The sequence below is a fragment of the Haliotis cracherodii genome, unplaced genomic scaffold (genome assembly GCF_022045235.1).
Source record: "Haliotis cracherodii isolate W230 unplaced genomic scaffold, xgHalCrac1.p SCAF_2, whole genome shotgun sequence".
Classification (NCBI taxonomy): Eukaryota; Metazoa; Mollusca; class Gastropoda; order Lepetellida; family Haliotidae; genus Haliotis; species Haliotis cracherodii.
The window spans coordinates 51,622,751-51,644,969 of NW_027266275.1; the positions used below are offsets into that span (position 1 = coordinate 51,622,751).

General features: G+C 40.6%; 1 protein-coding gene across 1 annotated transcript in view; it reads left to right on the forward strand.

Annotated features, from left to right (window-relative positions):
* Positions 1-4,221: 4,221 nt before the first annotated feature.
* Positions 4,222-22,219, forward strand: part of LOC139468200 (kinesin-like protein KIF19) — a 55,399-nt gene continuing 37,401 nt past the window's right edge. Inside the window, exons 1-2 of the mRNA XM_071250012.1 lie at positions 4,222-4,618; positions 16,258-16,338. Of these exons, the coding sequence (XP_071106113.1) occupies positions 4,481-4,618; positions 16,258-16,338 (219 nt within the window). The 5' untranslated portion in view covers positions 4,222-4,480. The remainder of the gene's footprint in view (positions 4,619-16,257; positions 16,339-22,219) is intronic.

The following is a 22,219-nucleotide window of genomic DNA, read 5'->3' on the forward strand; positions in this document are numbered from 1 at the left end:
TAATACCCGAGCTACAAAGGAGCAAGGTCAAATATGCCCTTCATTTCACAGTTCTCTCACATATATTGATGATAAGCACTCTGTAGAATACACATTAGAAACGTTACACTCTTATGACCTCGGTCGAAACAAAAGGGACAGTTTGGTGTCAAACATATGAGGGTTCAACGTGAGTGTCAGGTATACATGCGGGCATGGGCGCCGCGACCTTCTCGGTAGTCTAGTGTGTTCAGTCAGTTCGTCATGATGACTGACCGGGAATTCGGCAAATATTGTTGATCATGGAGGATCCTGGCTGGTAATGTCATTAACTCGGCATGGGAAAATGTCGCGGAGATCAGAGAAACAGTACAGCTGAATATCGTGTTGATACCAGTCATATCGTTCTACGTGTACCCGTGAACTTTCTGCTTATTGTTACGGTTTCGAATGATATTAATAAAGGACACAATGCAAAAGGGTTTACATAACTGAAATGCAGATGCCTATTCAGACTGAAAAGTGCAAAGACTATTAGTCTCCAGGGTGTACTCAGTTACGGCGCAGTGCCTGATCACAATACATCATCCTATTTGGATAATAATTCCAAAAGCAAAATCATTATCCTCCTACCATTGTCAAGATTACTCATTTATTCTTGAATGGGTCAACAGAATTTTAAATATGTTTTAAAAATTTAGTCACATAACATGATCCCCATCTCATTTCCTTCTTGGCAGAGGAATGTTTCTGCTGTATACGATTCTCTAACAAATGTTTTCTAATCATGACCAACTGTCTACACCAAAAACACGATTTTGCTGACTTGCAATCAATGTGTTTGTTTTACGTACGATCTGCTGCAGTGTTTCTTGGAAACACCCAAGTACCTCTTGCTGGAGGCAGCAATTAAATATACATGTTACAACAGCAAACAATATACCCGCACATCTTGAAAACCTATAAGCATTCAGGCAACCTGAACGCACATTACAGTTACAGAGAGTTCAAAAATCATAGCACTTTCAAATGTGCCAATGTAAACAACGCATAATTTGTCATCAGATGTTAAGGGAATAACATATGTGCTCTGATACCTTCACTATAGTGACACACATAATATCCCAACAACACTGCGCAGCAACTTCACGGTACCACCACACTGTATATATTGATAGGAGGAATGGTGGGTGGCCCGGTAGCCGAAAGGCGCCGCCATTCGTACATTTGCCTCAATTACCCGTGCCAGGTTCGGCTGATCTTGGGTTCGAATCCCTGATAATAATTAGCATAATACCCGTTCTTGTGGGTTTCAGCAAACTGGGAGGCACGGGTGGCCCTGTCATCTATAAGGCGCCGCAATTCGCTATGCAGGGTTGCGTCCCTTGGGCACGCCAGAAACCTATGATTGTGGGTTCGAATCCCGGTTCGCCCCGATTATGTTTCTAGGTTTGTCAGCACCATACCCGTGCACGTGGGTTTCACCGAAGTGGTAAACGTTTGAGGCCTGCATCACTTCGGGCTTTCCTACCAAATTAAGCTGACATGCCGTGATATAACTGCAATAATGTTAAAAGCGTCGTTAAACCCAACTCACTTCACCAAACTGGTAAACGTCTTCGACCTGCATCGCTTATATCTATCCTCACATTGTCACTCTGTGATATGGTCTGAAATATTGTTTAAAGCGGAGTTATACCATCTCACTCATTAACTTATTATGAACCTGTGAAGATCCGGAGTGGAATAGGCCTTCAGCAACCATGCTTGTCGTAAGAGATGACTAACGAGATCGGTTGGGCAGTCTCACTGACTTGGTTGATGCATATCACCGTATCCCAATTGTGTAGATAGATGCTCATGATGTCGATCACTGGATTGTCAGGTGCAGATTCGATTGTTTCCTGACCGCCATCATATAGCTGGCATATTTATTAGTGCGGCGTTAAGCAGCAAACAAACAAAACACACGCAGTGTGTAGCTCAGACGTACATATCTATTAATAGCATGGCTAATGTCAGCGTTGATATGAGCGGTGACATTTTGACGAGATTTATATGAGGCGGTGTATGCAAGTGTGTCACATCTATACATCTATATGACGGTGTAGGTAAACGATCCCTCCACCCCGACCCCCACCTCTCCCACCCTACCCACCACATCGTTATACCATAGCGACTTCTATATTTTACATGTCTTTATACCCATAAATAGTTACATGTACCTGTGACAAATATTGAACTTACGAACAATATTTCAATTACTTGAACCAGAAAGCAGGGCACGCTATGACCTACAGCACACGGCGCAGGCCGGGTGTGTATTGACTGAAGTAAACCAACTGTCAGTTGAGATACTGATAGTTGTATTGTTTGCATGTATTGAACTTAACAAATTTACTGATACGCGGAACCACAGGGTCGTACTGCACAAATTCTGTCCCTTCTTTTCAAAGAGGAATCCGCGCATGATCAAAATGATTTTTCTCCAACGAAAATAGTCAGTACCTTAGTTAGTCAGTTTGCCAGATTTTCGTTCCCACATTTTCCTGTATACCTTAAACCTTTTCTATTTCATAAAGGAGGTATCTGTACACAATTTCATTGGGTAGTAAGCTTGCAAGTGTGTGCGTGAATTTTCAGGAGGTCGAAATTGCATAAATTGAAGGGAAAAAGCATAATTTGACAAAATTGGCTGTAACATTTTTATTAAGTCACTAAACTATCCAAATTATGTCTTTGATTACAGGTAATGTGTTCGGTTATCTGAATTTGGCAAGTATTTTGTTTCACATAACTGCTATTCTAATTCTCAGTGGAAACATTGATAAAAATAATGTTTTTTACTTCATTTTCAAATCTTTTGAGTAGGTAAAACACTAATTCCATTGAATTGTGACAATAAAACCACTATAACTGGGTATTAAAATATGTCTGAACAATTGTACTATCCTATACAGAAAACAAAATGAAAATATATTACATAGGGGCTCTTTCGTTCTTTCGTACACATTGTTCTTTCTTTTCTTATGACGTCTTTAAGTAACATTTGACTATTAATATTGCGTACTTTTGACATTTATTTCAACTTTGTATGTTTAACCGTCGTCTGTTTGTTTTGTATTTTGACCTTTAGTAGTAAAATTTAGTTCTTTATTCGTAATATTTGATCTAAATTGCGTACTTTTGTCCTTTTTTCAACTTTATATTTTTTGACCGAATGGCCGCCCATACAAGCACTCGTGAAAGCAAGAATGAATGTGTGTCGTCGCTCTTCCGTGAGCGAAGGAGTACGCTGCTTTTTGCAATATTCCAGTAATATCACAGCGGGGAACTCCAGAAATGGTCTTCACATATTGTACCCATAAGGGAATCGAACCCGGGCCTTCTGCATGACGAGCGAACGCCTTAATCACATAGCTACTCCACCGCCTTCAGGCTGCCTGGACGTCACATGACGGGCATAGCAAGTAGTTCTGTGTCCGAACTTTGTTATTTATTCTTTTTGCGTGAATAAATGTTTTTAGTAGTTTTAACGACAAACATGGGGAACTATGGATCAATTTCAACCCAAGGCGCCAAAGCATTTTTATGCAGGCACTAAATATAAAGTAACATTTATATTGGATTATACATGTTTTATGAAAACATTTTATTCGCAATGAATGAATTTACCAGACATGGAGACAAGTGCACTCGTTAATGTTAAGTTTTGAAACAAACTTTATTCACGATTTGTTCGTTTGCAGTTTCATTTAGACTGTACTTGGAAGAAGACATCGCGTGCTGAACGGTTGCGGTCTCCACGCTATCTTGCCTACCAGTTTACCTGACAATGCTCGTCATTACCGCTAGTTACGGCATTAGTTTCAAGCCTATTAATATTTAATGTAACACTGCATATTATTGATCCACATTACACCCCGCGGTATACCTTTAATGTCTCCCTACTCGGCTGGAAATTTTGGATCATCGTTCAAAGTAACAACCGAAGTTAAAGTAAAGATTATCAAATACTTGTAGTCGAGAGGGGCGCGTGCTTATCGCAAAATGTGACAGGTTGTCAACGTGCCTGTAGTTCTTGTCGTCTGCTACTGTTGTCCATGGCGACGCACGTGCCAACTTTGACCTCAACGGTACATACACGTCCCGCTCTGTTTGACATACCACTACCACGGTGTCAGCTGCCCAAAAAATGAAATTGATTTGTTTCAGGCGATTGCTTTACTTTCCTGATCGATTCCCTGTCACAGATCGATAACCTGTCCGCGCACCTTGAAGACTATCGGCGGAGGGATATGAGCTGGAAGTAGTGCGGCCTGATTGTGACACAGGTTTACACTGTTATTTCCTGGCAGTGGGCACATATGTCCCACCTTGATAATTCTTTGGCCGTCTTATTACACACTAACATGTAGTGAGAGAAGCAGTTTTAGCAGTGTCTCACCCAGGAATTTATACCAGTGGACAGCGTTATGGGGTGATCATCTCTCCGTAAGCAATGTCACGCCGTCAGCAAGCGGCCGTACCGCCGCCCGCGACCCCGGGGCCGGACCCGACCGGGGGTAGGGATAGTGGCGGCGAGGGAGGAAGTATGAATGACAGCCGCACTAAAGGCGGGGGAGAACAAACTTTGACGGTGAGACAGCGTTTATTAAAAACTACTTGTAGTTTATGTAACAATTTATAAAATATTGTGTCTATATTTTGTAATTCTTTAACAAAAATAGTGTATGACGTTAAATGAAAGGGATTCATGTCAATAATTGATATGTGCTGATGACAGTCAAGAAAATAATGTACGTTCTTCCGTTACCTTTCGTTTTTCAATAAGCTTTTTTCAACGGTTAATTTCGCCAGTATAACTATAAGTACTGTATCGCGACATTGGTTCTTCTGACGTATGCTTTAGCTTATGAACTCAGGAATGTCACCATTCTTTGTTGTTTCGTGCCAATTTTTCGCCAATAAAACGTTTGTTGATAATAATTGGCAGTTGACGTTCAGGTAAGGCAATTTTGGTGCGAGGCTACATACAGAAAGGCGTTCATATCTCATTGTATATCAGTATGTATTTCAGAATACTATGCGGGCACAGTATGAAATGTTCTCGTGGCCTTAGGGTTTGACTCGGGCATTGAATACGGTTCTGCTTGTTGGAACAATTATCAGCTCTTCTATGGGTTATGGGACGTTCATTTGTGTATGTGTATAGCAGGTAGTGTTGACTCTGAAAGGCGTTATACGGGTTTCTATGCTCAGTGGGAACGTGGCCGGGCTTGGTTACCCCTGTCCGAGTCAACTGGTCGGACGGTATCATGATTAATTATGAAATCATGCTGCTATCGCCTGGAATTCTCACGGTCAAAGAGCATTAGTAGAAGTGGGATTAGAGCCGTAGACCATACCTCCGAAAAAAACCCCAGATTTTCTATCTGTAATGCGATCTTCGACCCCCATACAGATACCACAGCTAGCCTTTGTTGCAAAATAACAAAATCTTCCTAAAGAAGGACGGGATATTGACTGACAAGTTTGTGCATCTATTTTTATGCTGGTTGGTCTCCTTTCATTGATACACCTGCTTAGTTTTTATCAATTGCAATTGTAATTGAATCAGTGGCTCCTTATACAAACATGCACTTGCTGAAAAAATAACACCCCTGCTGTTGTCATGACTTGCTGAAAGTGTGTTCAGCAAGGTTGAGGCTATTTGCATTAGGTTTAACTGACTTCATAAATTTTGTAATACATGCGTGCAAATGTTTTGTGTGTTATGCCAAACGGGAAGTGTTTGTGTTCCCTTAAGGAGCTCATAACATATTTACTCGTTTGAAAAAAGAAAATTGGGTTTAAACTGAGATAAGGTATTGAAAATACTCAAGTTGTATGATTCTTTTGAGTACCACTACTTCTACATGCATGAGAAATGTCCCAAACTTGTACATGTGTGTTCAGAAACACACTTGAATTTGAGCATTGCATTTAGAAAGAAAATAATTATCACAGCAGTTTGAATTAACACTGATAAATAGTATTATAAATAATAGATCCCAAAGCTTTTGAGTATTCATAAAGGTGTTCCAAGAAGGCTGGAAGTGATAGCTAGAACCTTCAGAATAAGGAATTCTTAATGATGAGAAACAAAATCTGAAATGTTTCCCCCACCTGCCAGTCAGGATTTTTCACACAAAAATCCTTAAACCAAGAAATAATGGCTTCAACAAGTTTCTCATCTGTAGGTGAAATAAAAGCGACAAAACCCTTTCCATATTCGTGAGACATATCCACAAAAAGCAAGTGATTGTACGATTCCAAATCTATCATGAACAAGCGTTTATGAGTCACTATCAAATAATGATGACACCAGGTGTTCGTAAAAAGGTAAGCGTGTCCTACCCCAACAGTAACACCCATCACAAACACCTGCAAAAGCAAGTCATGTTCATATTCTGTTTCAGTGCATGTATGGAAACTAGAAATGAAATAATATTTTAGATAAATTTTAGGCTTTTGAGCAAAACATTATTTTCCTGGTAAAGAAACATGAAAACAAAGATTTGTTCAGTTTCAACTAGAAATGAAATAATATTTGAAATAAATTTTAGGCTTTGAACAAAACATGTTGTCAAGACTATAATAAAATAAGTCCAGATTTGTTCAGCAGGTTTTATCCAGTGACAAAGCAGTGTAAGTTGCCAGGTCATTCACTTGGCAGTTATATAAACAGTCTGAATGAATAAGAGAGTAAGCATTGACTTAGATTGATTTTTTTTTATAGCTATGTGGCAAGTTGTAAAGCACAAGACGGTGACATGTGGCAGTGTCATGAACTGATATCCTGTTTGTATTGTAGTGTATGGGAAGTAAGCAAGAGGAAAATATGTTGTGCATGCTGTATAATCTCAGACTCATGGCCTCATTCATCCAGGTCTGTCTGCATATTTGGTAAGTAAATGGCATTTTGAAGTGAGTCAAACACATTTTTTAACAAAATTAGTTCTCCAAAATAAAGCTGAATTCTTAACCCCAACAAGTCACAGACATTAGACTATTGGTTATCGCTTTTCATACTTCAGTTACCAACTTTGGACTGATTTGTCAAGTCCTGAGGGTGATGAGTACCCCAGACATTGCCAAATATATGGATAGGAAAATTGGACAGATTTGTTGTCTCTAGTGTTATGTTAAAATATTTGCCCTTCTTTGATAATATTCATTACCAATGCTTAGGGAAGTGTTGCTGATGACAAGTTTCAATGGTGAACTTCTATCCCAGTTCAGAGCTACAGATAAGCTGCATATTTGCATAAAATATTCCCCCAAAATATTCAAAACCCAATTACTTTCAATAAACTTGTGTAAAGAAACGCATGCATTAAATGGAAAACTCAGATGTATAAAAACAGCATGCGTAAATACTCAATGAAGCTTTTTGAGCATGCGTACAATGAAGCAAATTTCAGAAACACAATTATGGGCTAATTTACTTTCCGAGTGAAGCCAATAGTTAGAACCCTTATATACATATAAAACATCATTTTTATTTTGTTTAAAATTTCAAAATGTTAACTCATTTTGGGAAAAAAAAACAATAGAGTGATGAATAGATGAGTGAAAAAATATTGGTTACCCATTGAAAAATGTAATAACCCAATAAAAATAGAAACCTTCAAGTAAAAACTCAATTGCTGAAAAATTTACCTGGAGCTCTGCCAGTTCTGTCAAGATGGATCAGGAGACCTCTTTTACTTTTGTTTCTGGATTTGACTGACCACAATCAGGAAACATAAACAGTAGTTTTTATTTTCATTTTCTTTTTATGATGACTAGGTCTTTGATGGATTAGAAAATTGATAAGGTACAACTACAAAAATCCAACAAAGTATTAACAGTTTAAATAACAACTGATGTAATTCCTTGTACATGGTCTCTGGGCACTACTATCTTGATGTGGATGTGAAGCCGTCTCTGACAGTAGTAAGTATACATGTGGCCCGTGAAGATCCGGAGTAGAATAGGTCTTCAGCAACCCATGCTTGTCGTAAGAGGTGACTAACGGGATCGGGTAGTCAGGCTTGCTGACTTGGTTGATGCATGTCATCGATCCCAATTGCGTGGATCGATGCTCATGTTGTCAATCACTTGATTGTCTGGTCCACTGTCAGACCACTGTCATATAACTGAAATATTGCTCACTGTGGCATTAAACAACAATCGAACAAACATATACATGTGCCTGTAAAAGTAGTTGACATTCTGCAGGTTTAACAGAATCAGCATATATTTTCCCTACTAAACCAACTGACCCAAACAACTAGCATGACTAAAATATGCCAAAATAAAAGTAATATACTATGCAAAACAAATAGCATTTAGAAGTTGAGGGGAATTGTTTTAGCAAAATATGATACTTTAAGATACTTTTATTAAAACATATTTACACAGCAAGTGATTTCACTATGTGTCTTTTAGTGTGTGTATGTCACTGGATAATTATATATATGTGCTCTAGCACAATAGAATGCACATTCTTTTTCCAGTAAACATTACAACGAAACTATTTTGATTTTTAGAATACCTGTTACATACTTTGCTTATATGAGACAGACATTCTTAAGGGCAAATCTTGATCATGGCCATATTAAAATCCATGTAATCATAACAATCAAGGATAAAGATAATGACCCTGCCAACCTCCTGTAGGTGGTTCTCAGTATTCAAAATAATTTTATCTTTTGAAATGGACGCATTGCTGTATGCTGCAGTGTATGATATGGAACAAGTCCTGTAATTGTGTAGTGTCTAGTTACCTGGTTAGAGGGTATGTTTGGGGGTACACAGGTAGGGATGTGTGGGTCAGTCACCAGTAATCTGCTTATACCACAATGACACATGTTGAGTGGAACGGCTTGATTTAGCTTATTTACCAGCACTTCGTCTGGTCTCACCTCTATAGATCTGTGGAGGTCGTAGCTATTTATACACCCAAACTCAGATCACTAGTATATAAATATATACAGAATATTTGTGTTTACTTCCTTGCATTTACTTGTGCACATTTCAAATAACATATTTTCAGTAATTTTATGTCCCTATGTCTTATTTAGGTTGAAACTAGAATTGTTGATCAGAAATAAGAATGGTTGCCCTTGTTTATTCACACCTAGTTGATGTTTCAGTGCTGATATTAGCATGTGTTTAAGATGTTTAATTAAAGAAGTCATTCATACCATTGTTTCTGTTTTTTTGTACTAACTTAAAAATGCCAATGGAATTTGTTGTGATTCTTGAAAAATAAACTATTAATAGGTAGTACGAACCTAGTCTTATTTCCATATTAATATATATGAAATTAGGTTTGATATGTAACAAATGATATATTTTGGATAACACTTTCTTAGTAAAGTACAGGGAGCCATACCAATTTACGCTTGTCAAAGGGGTACTCAAAGTACGTGATCTAGACTACCAGTTGTCAGATTTTCATTTTTGTGGAAGCCTTGATGGCTGAGTGGGTTAGATCAATGACTTTGTGTGCTGGCGATTAGGTGCCTCACTCTGGCAAGTGTGGGTTCAAATCCCATATGAGAATCTGTACTTTACTAAGAAAGTGTTATCCCAAATATAACATTTGTTACATTTGACCACTTTCTAAATGGTATTGTGTATTCATAGGTTTGATATGAACTATTGATGTGAAATTTCAGGGCATTAATGATGTGTTGTCAGTGATTGTGTCCCAGTCTGTGTACTTGCGTACACTATAATCTACCAGTCTAACCTGTTCCTCCTGCTCCATGGTCTTGCACTTGAGGCTGTGTAACATGACGAGTTGTTGATATGGACTATACCTTCCTGCTACACACAGTGAGGCTTTGTTATAGTACAGGCAGGGGTGGAAATTTTAAAAAAAACTTCACTTGCCATCGGACAAGTTTAAAGACAATTTTCACTTGCCCTGATTTCATTTTCACTTGCCCGAATAATTTCAAAGTAAAACTTCAAATCATCAATATGTGTTTTTCTCTTTCAACACCGTAGGCCGGTTTCCCGGCCAAGAAGCATTGAGTCCCCAGACACCGTAGGCGGGTTTTCCGGCCAAGCCGTAGTTACGTCAAAGTAGTATATATTTTTATGGACCTACCTGTAATATCATTCATTTATTAAATCTATCACATTTCACAATGTCTGAAATACGTATTTCATTTCAATTTATCATTTTTATCGATGAATTAAAATATTATTCACTATTTCCCGCGATGTTATTGAAAATAAAATTCTCGGACAAACATTTCGACAACGGGTCTGCATCAAACATGTCAAAGAGCAAAATAAAGACGTTTTAATCAAATCTTTAAATATATTATACAAAGTAATAAATAAAATCAACAAAAATATATCTTAAAGTAATCAAACTTACATCTAAGTTATTATTTCCATCTTTTCGTGCGATCGCGTGTAATGTAAGTCAAATGACATCTCGGCTTTCGTCGCCTTGAATTCTCGGCTCGGACACGATGTTTATTGCAAAAATATATGCATGAAAAATCTTTGTCACAGCTTGTTACCTAGCACGATACATTCACGAAGTTCCATATTTTTAATATATATCGTGATTTCCTGCTTAAAACATTCAGAATAACACAATTTAACAAAAATATTTCGCCAACTTCTGAAATTTATCAAACACGAGCTTGGTATCACACCTGTAATTTGATTGGCTGCCTGAGGTAAAGTGCTCAAAATTGACCAATCACGAAACTTAGAGCAGATTTCGGCAAGAAAGCTTCATTAGAAACCAATTTTAATCCAATGAAATCGCTTGTTATAACTACGGGAAAAAAAACAGGCGATGTTACGAAAGCACGATTACGAAATTTCTCTCAGCTAATTTATTGTACCATTTTACCCGTAGTTAGACATGTAGACAGTGATAGTAAATTCCAATTTTACTTGCCTCCGGACAAGTTAAAGTAAGTGATTTTGTTGCCCGACCTCGTATTTCTACTTGCCCCGGGAGTCGGGAAATGGCAAATTTCCACCCCTGACAGGGATTGCTGATATGGGCTATACTTTCCTGCTACACACAGTGAGGATGTGTTATATCACAGGGGTTGCTGATAGGGGTTCTATCTTCCTGTTACACACAGTGAGGCTTTGTTATAGTACAGGGATTGCTGATATGGGCTATACCTTCCTGCTACACACAGTGAGGCTTTGTTATATTAGAGGGGTTGCTGATAGGGGTTCTATCTTCCTGCTACACACTGTGAGGCTTTGTTATAGTTCAGGGATTGCTGATAATAGTCTATACCTTCCTGCTACACACAGTGAGGCTTTGTTATATCACAGGGGTTGCTGACAGGGGTTCTATCTTCCTGCTACACACAGTGAGGCTGTTATATCATAGGGGTTGCTGACAGAGGTTCTATCTTCCTGCTACACACAGTGAGGCTGTGTTATATCACAGGGGCTGCTGATAGGGGTTATACCTTCCTGCTACGCACAGTGAGCTACAGCTGTGTTATATCACAGGGGCTGTTGATACGGGTTCTATCTTCCTGCTACACACAGTGAGGCTGTGTTATATCACAGGGGCTGTTGATACGGGTTCTATCTTCCTGCTACACACAGTGAGGCTGTCATATCATAGGGGTTGCTGATAGGGGTTATACCTTCCTGCTACACACAGTGAGGCTGTGTTATCTCACAGGGGTTGCTAATCCGGGTTATACCTTCCTAACAGCTACACACAGTGAGGCTGTGTTATATCACAGGGGTTGCTAATACGGGTTCTATCTTCCTGCTACACACAGTGAGGCTGTTATATCACAGGGGTTGCTGATATTGGTTCTATCTTCCTGCTACACACAGTGAGGCTGTTATATCACAGGGGTTGCTGATACGGGTTCTATCTTCCTGCTACACACAGTGAGGCTGTTATAACACAGGGGTTGCTGATACGGGTTGTATCTTCCTGCTACACACAGTGTGGCTGTGTTATATCACAGGGGCTGCTGATACAGGTTATACCTTCCTACTACACACAGTGAGGCTGTGTTATATCACAGGGGCTGCTGATCCCGGTTCTATCTTCCTGCTACACACAGTGAGGCTGTTATATCACAGGGGTTGCTGATATTGGTTCTATCTTCCTGCTACACACAGTGAGGCTGTTATATCACAGGGGTTGCTGATACGGGTTCTATCTTCCTGCTACACACAGTGAGGCTGTTATAACACAGGGGTTGCTGATACGGGTTGTATCTTCCAGCTACACACAGTGAGGCTGTTATATCACAGGGGTTGCTGATACGGATTCTATATTCCTACTACACACAGTGAGGCTGTCATATCATAGGGGTTGCTGACAGGGGTTCTATCTTCCTGCTACACACAGTTCATATCCTTCAACTAAGTATGATTTGTTTTTGGACAATGTTCTTGTTTGTCTAAATATACAAATACATTCACTTAGGACCAGGCTCATACGTCAAAGTCTTTTCTATTTACAGCTATATCATTTCCACATTTTTGAGTTGGCAAACTATAATCCTCATGAGGCCAAAACCGATTGTTATGTTACCTTGAAGATCTGCCGAAGACTTAAGTACGAATAAGATATTTATGCTGACTTTGATTGAAAATATTCTTAATGTCAGCGTTTGATATTGATATATTGTTATTTCAAATGTTGTTTTACAAAATTAACCTTAAATCACCCCTGACAACTTTCAAACATGTCAATTGCTCTTTCTGCATCTTGAAACCTATTACTACATACATTAACTCCCAATGTGAGTATTTGTATGTAGGACTATAGCAAGTCTCCCTCTTGCGTCAGATTGTACAATTCCATTACCACAGGACATTTGTATTTATGGTGATATTTAAACAGGCTGTAATGGTCTTTGTCTTCCATTACATTTGTCATGTTGCCACAGTAAGAACTACCATAAATTGTAAATATGCCACAGATTGGAGAATGAGTGAGTGAGTGAGTTAAGATTTATAGTCACATCGGCAGTATCAGCCATATTGTGACTAAAGATTGGAGAATGAGTGAGTGAGTGAGTTAAAATTTATAGTTACATCGGCAGTATCAGCCATATCGTGACTAAAGATTGGAGAATGAGTGAGTGAGTGAGTTAAGATTTATAGTCACACCCGCAGTATCAGGTATATCATGACTAAAGATTGGAGAATGAGTGAGTGAGTGAGTTAAGATTTATAGTCACACCCGCAGTATCAGGTATATCGTGACTAAAGATTGGAGAATGAACTGTATGTCTGATCATACATGGAGTCTTACATGAACATAGTTTGATCTCAGTGACAACCTTCATTACACTGTCATGCTGGGATGTGCACAGGTTGCCCTTGTTTGGAGGACTTGTTTGTGATGGCAGCGTACCTGGTTGCTAGGACTCACATTTTTTATGTGATTCAAGAGAATAAGATCAATGAACGTTTAGGAGAAATATAACTGAAGCATCTGAATCACATGACATGGCTCATGCACATCAGGGGACATTATTGTGCTCTTTTCTTGTTAACATTAGATGGAAATATTCCGATGCTGGTCTTCTGTATTACCAGTAGGTAAAGATGTTTTGGATGGGATAATGTAAAAAGAAATACTCAATATTGTTCATGTTATTTAATGTAAATAATACAAAGTGAAATTAAATCAGCAATATATGCAAAAAAGGATTAATATAAACTGGAAATATTTTAAATAATATGCTGTTCCATTCACCAAGAGATTGCTCAAGGTGCTACATTGTTTACAGACTGAAATTTAGAGAAGTGCCAGTTTGGTACAATGTAACTAATGGAAAAATAAGATAGTAACAGACTTAATACATGTTAAGTTCTTTTGTGAGTCACGAAAAGTTGATTAATGTTGCATTTTGACAAGAAACATGTATCACTTCAGCATCAAGCTCCGAATTTACTTGTAAAAGATGATGACACAAAGGTGCTATGATATTTCTCAGATCAGAGTCACAAACTCACACCGATAAAATTAAATAATTCAATACATACATATATTTGAAATTCCATTATCCCACTTGGATAGGGAGTTGTTTTTCTTAATTGTGTGTATAGAAACCACTTGATTACAAAGCCTGTGACATGTGTATTGTAGTGGAGACGTTATGGTTGATGGGGCCCTGATTGCTTCATCACCACAAGGAGATAATCATGATAAGAGGGGAATAAACTCCACATATCTGTCCTACTGTCTGTCAGCTACCTGGGTGACAGTGTCTCCAACATGGATGCTTGGAAGAGAGAGTGACGGATGTCTGGATGATAACACCATATCACACTAGTTATACTTTCTTTTGTTTTCTGGCATCTAGATGTGATTTTGCTGATGGAGAGAATTAAGGTATGATCAGGTTGTGATTACTACTGGTTGAAAAAGATTGTTGTAGGTTATTGTAAGATAGCAAGTGCTTTAAGGCTTCTCTGTCGGTAGAACCTGATTAAGATTAGTCTACTGTGAGAAGTTTGCGTTAGTTATGATCAGTTCACACCAACTAAGTAACCATGTCTACTCCATTCAATGTTTGTTTACTAATTTTAGGTGCACATTGGCCTTTGGTTATTGTCTGGTCACATTATTAATTGTTAAGTCTGTTCTTGTTTCAATCATTACATGTGAACTGTCACCTAGTTCAGTCAGAGTTTCCCAGATGTTATTTCCTCAGGTAGCCAACAGGACAAGCACCTCAAAAGACACCAGTTCCACACAAAATGTGTTACAACTATACATGTATAACTATAAGACATCGGCTTTAGAAAAAACCACACAATCATGTAGCCAATATTTCACAATTTTTATTAATAAATGTGTTCTGGCATGTGCTTCAAGTGGATGGGCATGTTTAGCATTTATATTTTGGGGTCATTGTGCTAAAGCTGAGCATGCTGCTCATAGAACATGTAGAATGGGTTTAACTGCAGATGCTGGGCAGCAGTGGCATTAAGAGCTTGACGAGGGACTAGGCTTGGGTAGTTTTACAATTTAACAAGTTGGATTCATTCAGTCTTTCCCCAAAATGCACCTTGTTGTTATGCTAACTCATTATGTATACATATGAATCTAGCAGCTAGAGATTACCCTGAGTAAGTCTGAGATTCACATCTCTCCAGGTCACCAGTTCCAACATACAGACCTACACCGAATAAGGGCTCCATGTCAATGGGCATAGTCTCCCACACCGTAGTCCCCCCATACCATAGTCCCCCCATACCATAGTCCCTCCATACCGTAGTCCCCCCATACCATAGTCTCCCATACCATAGTCTCCCATACCAAAGTCCCCCCATACCATAGTCCCTCCATACCGTAGTCCCCCCATACCATAGTCTCCCCATACCATAGTCTCCCATACCAGTCCCCCCATACCATAGTCCCTCCATACTGTAGTCCCCCCATACCATAGTCTCCCCATACCATAGTCTCCCATATCAGTCCCCCCATACCATAGTCCCTCCATACTGTAGTCCCCCCATACCATAGTCCCCCAATACCATAGTCTCCCATACCAAAGTCCCCCCATACCAAAGTCCCCCCATACCATAGTCCCTCCATACCGTAGTCCCCCCATACCATAGTCTCCCCATACCATAGTCTCCCATACCAAAGTCCCCTCATACCATAGTCCCCACATACCGTAGTCTCCCCATACCATAGTCTCCCCATACCATATTCTCCCATACCGTAGTTCCCCCATACCATAGTCCCCCAATATCATAGTCCCCCCATACCAAAGTCCCCCCATACCATAGTCTCCCATACCGTAGTCTCTCATACCGTAGTCCCCCCCATACCAATGTCCCCCCATACCATAGTCTCCCCATACCAAAGTCCCCCAATACCAAAGTTCCCCCATACCATAGTCCTCCCATACCGTAGTCCCCCCATACCATAGTCTCCCATACCATAGTCTCCCATACCAAAGTCCCCCCATACCATAGTCCCCCATACCAAACTCCCCCATACCATAGTTCCCCCATACCAAAATCTCCCCATACCAAAGTCCTCCCATACCACAGTCCCCCCATACCGTAGTCCCCCCATACCATAGTCTCCCATACCAAAGTCCCCCCATACCAAAGTCCCCCCATACCATAGTCTCCCATACCAAACTCCCCCATAACATAGTCTCACATACCATATTTGTAGCCGAGAGTTGTATAAGACTGTTTATAGTTGCTATGAGTTGTGCCATGTTACTAAACTAGAGATATCCCTTGCAGGTTGCCTGCCGGATACGGCCTATGAGTGAAGATGAGATTATGCAAGGAGCTAGCCCTATTGCATATAAAGTGGAGGAAAGCGTAAGTACTTGATCATTTGGAGGCTGGTGGATGGCACCTGTGTCTTGACATGTCATCTGTGTCATGATGTGTCATCTGAGTCATGACATGTGTCATGATATGTTATGACATGCCAACTGTGTCATGACATATCATGAGCTGTCATATAGAAGGAATATTGATGAGTGGTGGTAAACAACAAACAAATATGTCATGATGTGTCATCTGTGTTGTGAATGTCATCTCTGTCATGACGTGTCATATGTCATGATGTGTCATGACATGTATCATGATATATTATGATTTGTCATGTGTCATGATGTGTCACAATGTATAATCTGTGTCACATGTCATCTGTGTCATGACATGTATCATGATATATCATGATTTGTTATGTGTCATGATGTGGCACAATGTATCATCTGTGTCATATGTCATCTGTGTCATGACATGTTTCATGACATGTATCATGATATATCATGATTTGTCATGTGTCATGATGTGTCACAATGTATCATCTGTGTCATATGTCATCTGTGTCATGACATGATGTCATGATGTGTCACAATGTATCATCTGTGTCAAAAGAAGTTAAAGAACACCCGATTCTTTCATATTACTATAGTTAATCTCACATGCCAAGACAGATTAACTATTGTAATATGAAAGAATCGGGTGTTCTTTAACTTCTTTTGAGTAGTATATGTCATGATTTGTCATCTGTCGTGACATGTGTCATGATGTGTCATCTGTCATGATATATCATGATGTGTCATGATATATCATGGTGTGTCATGATATATCATGATGTGTCATGATATGTCATCTGTGTCATGACATGTCATGATGTGTCATCTGTGTCAAAATGTGTCAAGTATGTAATGGTCGTGTATTTATTTGCGTTCCACGGTCTTCTTACCAGTTGTGAAATGTGTCAAATTCTGTTTGATATTTGTCCTGTGATGTCTAGATGTGATGGTGTCACTAGCTGATAAGTCTTTACAATCTTGTATAGAAGCAATTCTACAGCCTCTGAGTCATTCTTTGGTGTATCATGCTTATCTGTCAATCGGGATCCTTGTTGGGGGTTTCCTTTATGACTTACAAGTCCCAGTCACAAGATGCAGATTGTGCCATTCCGCTCTATAACCTATGGCTGAGCCCACAATACCCAGTCATGTACAGCACACATATCATTCAGCACCAGCTTCGTGACATCTCGCTGTAATTTCAGAAGCACTTAACCTTTTGTTAAACGTCCCAACTAGAGATCACATGACTGTGGTCCATTAGTTAAGTTGGAGTTAAGAAAAACAAACATTTCTGTCAATGGCATTAGACAGGAGTGTGTGGGAAATGTCGCTGTGAGAGTACAAACTTCGTAAATAATCCCCCAAACACATCAACCTACAACAGGAAAGAAATCCCACATATTATTCTCGAATATCTGATAGACATTATAATGGCAATTTGTTGACATGAATTCACACTTAGAGCAAAGCCTGGGAGTAGTTCAAATGCAGGTAGTTTATTGTGTCCCTGCACGCAGTGCAGCTAGTACAGTCTGCCACACAATGTAGCTAGACCCACGGTAATTCCACAAACGAGAGGTTTCACCCTGTAGGGTATATCAGTAGGGTATGCAGAGAGGTTTCGCACCTGTAGGGTGTATCAGTGGGGTATGCAGAGAGGTTTCGCACCTGTAGGGTGTATCAGTGGGGTATGCAGAGAGGTTTCGCACCTGTAGGGTGTATCAGTGGGGTATGCAGAGAGGTTCCCCCTGTACAGTGTATCAGTGGGGTGTGTGGAGAGGTTCCCCCTGTACGGTATATCAGTGGGGTGTGCAGAGAGGTTTTCCCTGTAGGGTGTAATCAGTGGGGTATGCAGAGAGGTTTCCCCTGTACAGTGTATCAGTGGGGTGTGTGGAGAGGTTCCCCCTGTACGGTATATCAGTGGGGTGTGCAGAGAGGTTTTCCCTGTAGGGTGTAATCAGTGGGGTATGCAGAGAGGTTTCCCCCTGTACGGTCTATCAGTGGGGTATGCAGAGAGGTTTCCCCCTGTAGGGTGTATCAGTGGGGTATGCAGAGAGGTTTCCCCCTGTAGGGTGGATCATTGGGGTATGGTGAGAGGTTTCCCCTTGTAGGGTGTAACAGTGGGGTATGCAGAGGTTTCCCCCTGTAGGGTGTATCAGTGGGGAATGCAGAGAGGTTTCCCCCTGTAGGGTGTATCAGTGGGGTATGCAGAGAGGTTTCCCCCTGTAGGGTGTATCAGTGGGGAATGCAGAGAGGTTTCCCCCTGTAGGGTGTATCAGTGGGGTATGCAGAGAGGTTTCCCCCTGTAGGGTGTATCAGTGGGGTATGCAGAGAGGTTTCCCCTTGTAGGGTGTATCAGTGGGGTATGCAGAGAGGTTTCCCCCTGTAGGGTGTATCAGTGGGGTATGCAGAGAGGTTTCCCCTTGTAGAGTGTATCAGTGGGGTATGCAGAGAGGTTTCCCCCTGTAGGGTGTATCAGTGGGGTGTGTGGAAAATGCAAACGGAAATTTAGCTGGCTATATTCACAAAACATTATTATTTATTGTTTCAAAATATATGGTTTTCTAAATAAAATTAAAAGTAATGTTGTAAATGATCTTCTTATCGTAACTATTTTAAAAGTCTCCCGATTTGAGGGCAAATCTCCCTCATCTTAAAGTCAACCTCACCCATGGTAATGATGAACAGTTGACAGGTCTGGCTATCCCACCCATGATAATGATTAGCTGACCAGCTGAAATTGGGAGGCCAGCCAAGTCTCTCTGTTCGTTGTTTTGATATCACACACACCTCCTGGTTGATGCTAGCTACATAGAGTATGTTTGTACAAATACTAATTGATTATTGATGGTGGTTGTGGATGTTGGAAGCATGCTTGAGGCTATATGCTGGAGAGGGAATTGATCAGTAGCTACAGCTGTCATAAGCTCACCTTCTTGGGCTTTTAAGCACATGGTCTCACAACAGTCTTGTTGTATGATGTCTCAACTCACTGGAGGTGTGGGTCGGACAAATACTGTCATAATACTTGAATTCAGGTCTAGTTCTGACTTCCATATCTTATACAGTATAACTCACATCATTGTATTCATATGTCTTATGGTTCAGGCAGAGTTATGTTACTGTTGTCTGTTATTGATGCTCTGCTTGTGTTGTGTTTTATGGTACCAGGACTTGTGAGTTTTGGTGGTTTCACTGTATTTTTTGCTTACCAGAACCCACCACCAACCATGATTGTCCCAATGGGAGAATATGATCATTTGAGCTGGTGAGCAATCCTCCCTTGGGAAGAATGTGACCATTACACCAGCAACCTTTCCTATGGTAGAATGTGACCATTTCACCAGCAACCCGCTCTGTGGGAGAATGTGACCATTTCACCAGCAACCCGCTGTGTGGGAGAATGTGACCATTTCACCAGCAACCTTCCCTAGGGGAGAATGTGATCATTTCACCACCAACCTTCCCAAGGGGAAAATGTGATCATTTCACCAGCAACCTTCCCTAGGGGAGAATGTGATCATTTCACCACCAACCTTCCCTAGGGGAGAATGTGATCATTTCACCAGCAACCTTCCCTAGAGGAGAATGCAATCTCATTAAAGTCAGGTCCTAGTTCTCGCTATCGCTGATCAAAGATATAAGGACATCCCATTATGGGTAACATCAGAACGACCTTTCATCCAACCAATCAGAGCGTCGCTTACCAGATCATGAAAGTGACAGCCGGAATGTGTTTTCTAATCATGCAACCTCGAAATATTTAACAGACGGTATTCTGAACGACAGTTACGGGATTTATAATTATATCCATACAATCTAGGCCACTTACCTGTAAGCCATTCCAGAATGTTCTTTTTAACAGTTTTATTTTTTAGTCGCCAGTTTGAAAAGAGCGGCGTAAAGCTCGAGAAAGCTGCCTTCTGATTGGCTAATGTCGATTTCTTGTCAGTGATTTCATTGATCCGTCAACGTTCGCGAAGGGTCGTTCTGACATGACCCATAATGGGGTGTCCTCAGATCTTTGTTTAGGGGTAGCAAGAATTGAGATCTGATTTTAATGAGATTGGGGAGGATGTGACCACTTCACCAGCAACCTTCCCTAGGGTAGAATATGACCACTTCACCAGCAACCCCTGCTAGGGGAGAATGTGACCATTTCACCAGCAACCCCTGCTAGGGGAGAATGTGACCATTTCACCAGCAACCTTCCCTAGGGTAGAATGTGACCATTTCACCAGCAACCCCTGCTAGGGGAGAATGTGACCAATTCACCAAGAACCCCTGCAAGGGGAGAATGTGACCATTTCACCAGCAACCCCTGCTAGGGGAGAATGTGACCATTTCACCAGCAACCTTCCCTAGGGTAGAATATGACCACTTCACCAGCAACCCCTGCTAGGGGAGAATGTGACCATTTCACAAGCAACCCCTGCTAGGGGAGAATGTGACCATTTCACAAGCAACCCCTGCTAGGGGAGAATGTGACCATTTCACCAGCAACCCCTGCTAGGGGAGAATGTGACCATTTCACCAGCAACCTTCCCTAGGGTAGAATATGACCACTTCACCAGCAACCCCTGCTAGGGGAGAATGTGACCATTTCACAAGCAACCCCTGCTAGGGGAGAATGTGACCATTTCACAAGCAACCCCTGCTAGGGTAGAATGTGATCATTTCACCGGAAACCTTCCCTAAGGTAGAATGTGATCATTTCACCGGAAACCTTCCCTAGGGGAGAATGTGATCATTTCACCAGCAACCCTCTCTGTGGGAGAATGTGACCATTTCACCAGCAACCTTCCCTAGGGGAGAATGTGATCATTTGACTGTCCACTGTTCCCTTGACCGGCCATGCAGGGCTCACATCGCATCAGTCTGACATGGTTTTAGTGATGTCAGTAATTATAGACATTGAATTAATCATTGGACTCACTCAGATGACAGTGGCACAACGTATATCACTTATTGATTTCTGTTTAGTATTGAGGTTGTTATAACAATATCAACACAAACCACTGTAAGGGGTTTATGTCATTTTGCTTGCATGGCTTGGTACGATAAATGCCTCAGTGACTTGGCTGGGAACAATTACTGTCTGACACAAGTCATTGCTGTGTTATTGAGGCATTGTTGAACTTAATGTACATAGAAAACATGCGGGAACTGGTGTTGGCTAAACAAAGAGATGCCACATACCTGGAGATATCATTAATTGCCAGCTGAATGGAGATATTCTCTTTCCTTGTGTAATCATGTTTTAATTTTGAAAGTATGTGAAGCCAAACTCTTTGAGTGAGTGAGGGAGTGAGTTGGGTTTAACGCTACTTTTAACAGTATTCCAGTTATATCACGGCATGTCAGCTTAATGTGGGAGGAAAGCCTGAAGTGATGCAGGTCTTCGATGTTTACCACTTCGGTGAAATCCACGAGCACGGGTATGGTGCTTACAAACCTAGAAACATGATCGGGGCGAACCGGGATTCAAACCCACAATCATAGGTTTCTGGCGTGCCCAAGGGACGCAACTCCGCACAGCAAATCGCGGCGCCTTAGACGACTGGGCCACCCCTGCTCCCCCCAAAACTCTTTGAACTGTTTGTCTTTACTTGTGTTCAATATCCTGAAAAGCGTGAGGCAAAATGAAAATAATAGAAAATGTTGTCTCATGTCCTTTATTGTTTTTTACTTAATGTTAAGTTCTGAATAGGCTTGTCCATAAAGCAAGAAAATAAACTGGTCCACTGGTAGGAGTAGGTTTGATGGAAATGATGACAAGAAGCGCACTGAGGCACATGAAGCCATAGACAGCTACATGCAATCAATGATGCAACATTAAATCTCATGTCACACACTCACCACGATCTGTA